The sequence below is a fragment of the Artemia franciscana genome, chromosome 8 (genome assembly GCF_032884065.1).
Source record: "Artemia franciscana chromosome 8, ASM3288406v1, whole genome shotgun sequence".
Classification (NCBI taxonomy): Eukaryota; Metazoa; Arthropoda; class Branchiopoda; order Anostraca; family Artemiidae; genus Artemia; species Artemia franciscana.
Window position 1 is genome coordinate 45,096,509 of NC_088870.1, and position 7,237 is coordinate 45,103,745.

At 34.0% G+C, this 7,237-nt stretch overlaps 1 protein-coding gene across 2 annotated transcripts in view; it reads left to right on the top strand.

Moving 5' to 3' along the window:
• LOC136030479 (coiled-coil domain-containing protein 186-like) overlaps nt 1–6,730 on the top strand; it is a 97,849-nt gene extending 91,119 nt beyond the window's left edge. For both annotated transcript variants that reach the window (XM_065709495.1, XM_065709496.1), the window contains one exon: nt 6,480–6,730. In XM_065709495.1, coding sequence (XP_065565567.1) covers nt 6,480–6,557 — 78 coding nt within the window. In that variant the 3' untranslated portion in view covers nt 6,558–6,730. The remainder of the gene's footprint in view (nt 1–6,479) is intronic.
• Nucleotides 6,731–7,237: the final 507 nt, after the last annotated feature.

A 7,237-nucleotide genomic window follows, 5' to 3' on the forward strand; every position in this document is an offset into this window, starting at 1 on the left:
ATTGTTGCTTTTGTTATTCGGCTACGCACGAATGTTTTTTTGCGGGGGGGGGGGGGGGGGAACAAATCAAATAAAAGGGAAATAATATTTAAAGTAAGGGAACAATGTTTGCTTTGCGTTACAATGTAGTTGCTGAATTAAGCAATTTTTGGGCGCTTTGTCAAGCAATCTATTGACTTGAAAAAATTTCCACTTATATTTGGCCACTAAGTATTTTTTCCGGCATTTTTTCTGCGCAGCAGTAACAGGTATAGAAGTGACAATTGCTTTAATCTCCCGTTAAAACAGGGGTGGCAATTAGGGGGAGGGGTCAAGTGGACAATTGCTTCCCCAGGTTTCGAAAAAAGAACTACGTTTTTGTGTTTTTGTTAGAGTAAATCGTAAAAAAAGCAAAAATACCTCCCCCTTAGATTTTCAAAGATTTTTAGGTGGTTTTATTTAAAAATAACAAAAATCCCACCCCTTCCCCTACATTTTCGTGACATGGTGTCATTGTTTTCTAAACTTTGTTTAAGATCCTCCAAGGAACCTTAATTTAATCCAAAATTATTCATAAACATAAAATTTTGTAGCTAGCTAAGTTTTTGGGTATGTTTGGTGTAATTTATGGGATCGTTGGGGACAAAAAAAAATTGAATGGTCTACCACAGAAATTTAGCCACTAACCTCTGAAAGATGATAAAAAAATGTATTCAGCTCCCGAAGTTAATTTTTAATATTCACATTATGTTCATTTCTTGTTGATTTTATCTATATAAACAAAATGTATCTTTTTTAGCACAATAATGTTTTTAAAAACACATTTTTCCTCCGTCTCTGAACAGCAGCGTTGTCAACGCATTACATTTGAAAAATTTATCGTACAATACAAATTTTCCAGCCAGCTACGCACACTCTTCCTCTTTCCCAATGTATTTAAAGCCTCCATCTTTGCACTCTCCCGGGAAGTTTCCGTTTTCCTTAAATATTTTCTTACGACGGTTGGCCAAAAAGGACAATCTTTGGCAATCTGTCGTCCTTCATCAGCAGAACGTGCCCTAGCCAACTCAATAGTAACCGAAACTCTAAAAACCGGAATTTTGATACCAATAGATACATTAAAAGGATCAGATTTTTATGCTGATTTTAAAGGTATAAGTTCCATCAAGTTTAGTCCTACTCGCCAAAAGTTACGAGCCTGAGAAAATTTGCCTTATTTTCGAAAAAAGGAATTTTGTATTTTTTTTGCCAGAAGAAAGATCACGGATGCGTGTTTATTTATTGCTTTTTTATTCCAGGGGTGATCGTATCGACCGAGTAGGGCTATCATATCGGGAGAAGGCTCATTCGAACGGAAATTAAAAGCTCTAGTGCCCTTTTAAAGTGACTAAAAAAATTGGAGAGCAACTAGGCCCCTTCCCACGCTCATTTTTTCCGAAAGTCAACGGATCAAAATTTTGAGATAGCCATTTTGTTCAACATAGTCGAAATATCTAATTGCTATGCCTTAGAGGACGCCTTGATTCCCTAGAATCCCCGGGGGAAGGGCTGCAAGCTATTAACTTTGCCCATTGTTTACGTACATTATTGGTTATTGGTAAGTATACAGACGTTTTCAGGGGAGATTTTTTCTGATGGGGGGTCGGGGAGATTGAGTTACGCGGGAGGGTATTTCCTTAAAGAAATTTTTCATGAGGAAAGATAATTCTCATGAAGAGGGCGCTGGATTCCCCAGCATTATTTAAAAAACAATCAGAAATTAAATAAAAAAACAAAGTTTTTTTTGTACTGAAAGTGAGGAATAACATTAAAACTTAAAACGAACAGAAATTATTAAGCATATGAGGGGGGTTCGTCCCTTGTCAATACCTCGTTCTCTATGCTATAGTATTCTTAGTAATTTCAGAAGAGCTATTTATTCTAATTAAACGGCCCTTGTGATTCAGGGGTCACTGTTAAAGAATTGGACAAAATTTGAACTCTAGCGTAAAGAGTGAGGTATTAAGGAGGGAGCGAGCCCCTCATGTTAAGTATATGAGGAAGTTGGCCCCTCGTCAATACCACGTTCTAGATAACTTCGAAGACCACACTGCCTTTCCATGACGAAAGTAAAACAGTTCAAAATAGGGATGATACCTTTTTATTGACAGTGAAATATAAAATTATTTAACTGGATATTTCGAACACATATACAGTGTTCATCATCAGCAATAAAACTAAAATACATGAATAAAAATAAACAGAATTTATACCTAATAAACTAATTACATATAGTTTATTGCTCTTATTTTTTTCAATGCAACAGCCGAGGCAAATCTCCTTGACTTTTTCGGTTCCGGTTCATTAGATTTAACTGACGTATTACGTGGACAGAGGTCATAGCTCTTAGGTGAAGTGATATTTACTTTATTTGACCTCAGTAAATTATCATAAATTGAGTTCAATCCAAATTCACCTGTATCTCTGTTTATGGAATTATTCTTGAATAGAATTTTTTTCATTTCGATTGTTTCCCTGAAAGTTTGCTTTAAACCTTGGTCCCTAGAAATCAAAGAAACATTTTCAAACAAAATAAAATGATTTGGAAAATTAAAGATATGCTCCGCGAGGGCCGACGTGAAATCTTCAGGTTTGGTATTTTGCTTTAAAGACGATGAAATGGAATTATGATGTTGTAGCAATCTCGTTCTTAAATTCTGGTTAGTACGTCCCACATAAGAGCTTCCACAAGTACATGGAATTTTATAAACCCCACTTTGTTGCTCTACGGAAGTCCGATCCTTTCCAGAATTTAAAAAACTTGCCAAAGTATTACTACCTCTTAAAGCTACCTTTAAACCATTATTTTGTAAAATTCTTTTAAGTTTTTCACTCAAACCTGGAACATATGGTAGAGAACAAAAGATATCTTTCTTTTCTGTTGTTTCCAGAATATCGTCAAAACATTCTAGAAATTTTTTCCTTCTTTTCGAAAAAGTCTGGTCAACTAACCAACCCAGATAATGGTTACTTATTAAAATGTCTTTTAGCAATAATAATTCCTCCTCAATGAATTTTGGAGAACAAATTCTAAAAATGCGGTCAGTTAAAGATATGATTAAACCAATTTTTACTTGGCGGGCATGACCGGAGAAAAATGACAAAAATCTGTTATTGTTAGTAGGTTTTCTGTAAATCCTAAAATCCAGACTATTTTCATTTTTTAAAAGAAGGACATCCAGAAAAGGAAGTTTATTATCCTCTTCTAATTCTATTGTAAATTTTAAATCCCCTCCCCAAAAATTAAGATGTTCTAAAAAACTTTTTAATTCCTCCACCCCATAATTCCATACTGAAATTATGTCATCCATATATCTCCCCCAAAATTTATGTTTTAAAAAATATGAATCTAACGCTATTGTTTCAATATTTTCTACAGAACAATTTGCTAATAAAGGACTTAAAGGGGCCCCCATAGGTAAACCATTTACTTGTTCGAAAAAACCCCCTCTGAATTGAAAAAAATAAGAGAACATATTGCACAACCTAACTAAACTCATAATGACACTGACCTCCAAAACTGTTTCACCACCAATTAAGTCCAAATTTCTTAATATCTTTCTCTCAAGAAGAATTTCCGCGGCTTTTACATCAATACTCGTATACATTGACACTATGTCGAAACTTGAAATTATAGAATTTGAAGAAATTTCCACTTCTTTTAGTTTTTTTTTACAAGTTCTGACGAATTCTTAATGTAAGAAATTTGTGTAGACATGAGTGGTTTACACAATGACACTAGCCACTTACTCAGAGCACTTGTTGGTGACTTGTTACTCGCAACAATTGGTCGTAATGGCAGATTTGGCTTATGTATCTTTGGAAGTCCATATAATTTAGGGCACAAAGAATCTCTTGGTAAGAATTTGTAGAAAAGTTGAGGTGTAATCTTCCCTTCTTCCTTCAAACTCTTTAACTCGTTCTTAAACTTAAACTTGCCCGCCAAGTAAAAATTGGTTTAATCATATCTTTAACTGACCGCATTTTTAGAATTTGTTCTCCAAAATTCATTGAGGATGAATTTTTATTGCTAAAAGACATTTTAATAAGTAACCATTATCCGGGTTGGTTAGTTGACCAGACTTTTTCGAAAAGAAGGAAAAAATTTCTAGAATGTTCTGACGATATTCTGGAAACAACAGAAAAGAAAGATATCTTTTGTTCTCTACCATATGTTCCAGGTTTGAGTGAAAAACTTAAAAGAATTTTACAAAATAATGGTTTAAAGGTAGCTTTAAGAGGTAGTAATACTTTGGCAAGTTTTTTAAATTCTGGAAAGGATCGGACTTCCGTAGAGCAACAAAGTGGGGTTTATAAAATTCCATGTACTTGTGGAAGCTCTTATGTGGGACATACTAACCAGAATTTAAGAACGAGATTGCTACAACATCATAATTCCATTTCATCGTCTTTAAAGCAAAATACCAAACCTGAAGATTTCACGTCGGCCCTCGCGGAGCATATCTTTAATTTTCCAAATCATTTTATTTTGTTTGAAAATGTTTCTTTGATTTCTAGGGACCAAGGTTTAAAGCAAACTTTCAGGGAAACAATCGAAATGAAAAAAATTCATTTCAAGAATAATTCCATAAACAGAGATACAGGTGAATTTGGATTGAACTCAATTTATGATAATTTACTGAGGTCAAATAAAGTAAATATCACTTCACCTAAGAGCTATGACCTCTGTCCACGTAATACGTCAGTTAAATCTAATGAACCGGAACCGAAAAGGTCAAGGAGATTTGCCTCGGCTGTTGCATTGAAAAAAATAAGAGCAATAAACTATATGTAATTAGTTTATTAGGTATAAATTCTGTTTATTTTTATTCATGTCTTTTAGTTTTACTGCTGATGATGAACACTGTATATGTGTTCGAAATATCCAGTTAAATAATTTTATATTTCACTGTCAATAAAAAGGTATCATCCCTATTTTGAACTGTTTTACTTTTATACCACGTTCTTTACGCTAAAGTTCGAATTTTGTTAAATAATGGCTGATATAAGCAATAATTTGTTCGTGTTATGTTCCGGCCAATCTTAGCGTTTAATTTTATCTCAAGTAACTTCATAACTAAGATTTTTATGTTATAATAAACCAATGATATTGTATGTCTTTGGCTTGTGGTTGTTATTAAATAAAAAAAACATGTTTTTTCCAACTAAAAGTAAGGAATAACAATGAAACTTAAAACGAACATAAATTGTTACGTATATCTTTTAAAGATCTTTTCATTCATTTATTTCAGTCATTTGAGAATTGCTCAACTTTTGAGTTTCATTTTCATATAAATAGTTTCGACCTCTTTGGCCGTTCTGTTACGATGTCTTACAAAATTTATTCCACAAATATCCCTAATTTAAGTTGCGTGGGAGAATCTTTCCATGAAGAAATTTCCCGTGGGGAAAGGGAAATTTTCCTCGGAGAGGGAGCTGGATATCCCGACATTATTTAAAAATTGGTCAGCAATTAAATAAAAAACAAGTTTTTTCAACTGGAATTAAGAAGCAACATTAAAACTTAAACGAACAGAAAATATTACGTATATAAGGGGGTTTGCCTCTACGCAATGGCTCGTTCTTACGCTAAGGTTTGTTTTTTAACTTTTAAAAGAGGTTATTATCCTCATGAAACAGCCTTTGTGATTCAGGAGTCATTTTTAAACAACTGGAACAAAAATCAAACTTACATTATTAGAAGATTATTATTAGTTTAAAAAGAGTAAAATTAATATGCAAATTTCGTTTTAACTATTCATGTACGGTCAGCCAAATTCAAAACCTGCATTAATTCAGAAACGTTCAGAAATTAAACAAAAAACAACTTTTTTAACTGAGGTAAGGAGCGGCATTAAAACTTAAAATGAGCAGAAAGTATTCCGAATATGAAAGGGACTGTCCCCTCCTCACCACCCCGCTCTTGACGCTAAAGTTTTTTATTGTCTTAAAAATTAGAGTTGTCAGAAAGAGTCAAACTTTAGCGTAAAGTGTGGGGCGTTGTGGAGGGGACAGCCCCTTTCATAACGAAATGATTTTGTTCGTTTTAAGTTTTAATGTTGCTCCTTACTTTCAGAAAAAAACTTTTTTTTTTATTCAATAGCCCTAGAAAGCAGGATTGAACAACACTTTTCGTATAGCCTATTGTTTGAAATGTGTCAAATGTATCTTGACATCAAAGACGTTTCATTTCATGTTCGAATTGGGAAATAAGTTTTTATGTGACCTTTTCCTAGATATAATGTCTGTTTTTACTGTTGGATGAAACCATGCCTAGGGTTTTAATTTAACTTGTCAAATCACTTTGGGGGAGGATTGTTACTTTTAAAAGCTCATGTTTAACCGTAATATGGCTAAATAATGTTTTACGGAAAATTGGCTGGAAATAGCATCTAGGAGAGAGGAAGTAGAATTGTGTTGCCTATATCGACGTAATTAAGTTATACCTTGTTTTTTTTCAGGAAAGCTTAAACACGTTAGGCGAAGAAGTCGCTAGAGTGAGTCAAGATTACCAAAAACTTCTTAAAGCTAAATCCTGACAGCCGTTCTTCAAAGGGAAAAACATAGAGTTGAGTTTTATTTGGCAACTCTGAACTTGATATTTATGTTCGTTTTATTGATTCAGTTATTTGTTAGCAATTATCCGTATTCTTTTTTTTACTTGAGCCCTCTCGTGCATGGCAGTCGTTCAATATAACTCACAAGATTTGTACTTATAGTTTTGAAGCTTTGCATCGGACTAGAATCGAATTCACATTGGGAAGTTTAAAACTTCCCATACAATTCTCGATGATTTAAAAAGTCTATGTACATTGAAGATTCGTTTTTTGTCTTATATTATATTCATTAGTCTTAACATTGTACTTAAACTCGCCGACGGATCCAGGGGTGACCCTTCCTCCACATGATTTTTCGTGACACCCTCATTCCTTATTTTTATCGGTTTTTCCCTTTTTTCAAATAGGCTTGTCAATCTGGCCTGTTATTGGCGTCCTTGTCACATTGCCCCCCCCAAGATTTTGCTTATTTGCACCCTTGTCGCGTTGTCCCCCCATCCCTAAAAAAATAAATTTCTCTTGATCCGCCCCTGCTTACACTTTGGGTGGTTTAGATCGGACCGGAATCGAATTCGCATTGCAAAGCTCATCGGTCACTACTAAGAATATATAATTATTATACAGACAAGTTAATCAAAGGCAATAAATACGGGGGTTATGCA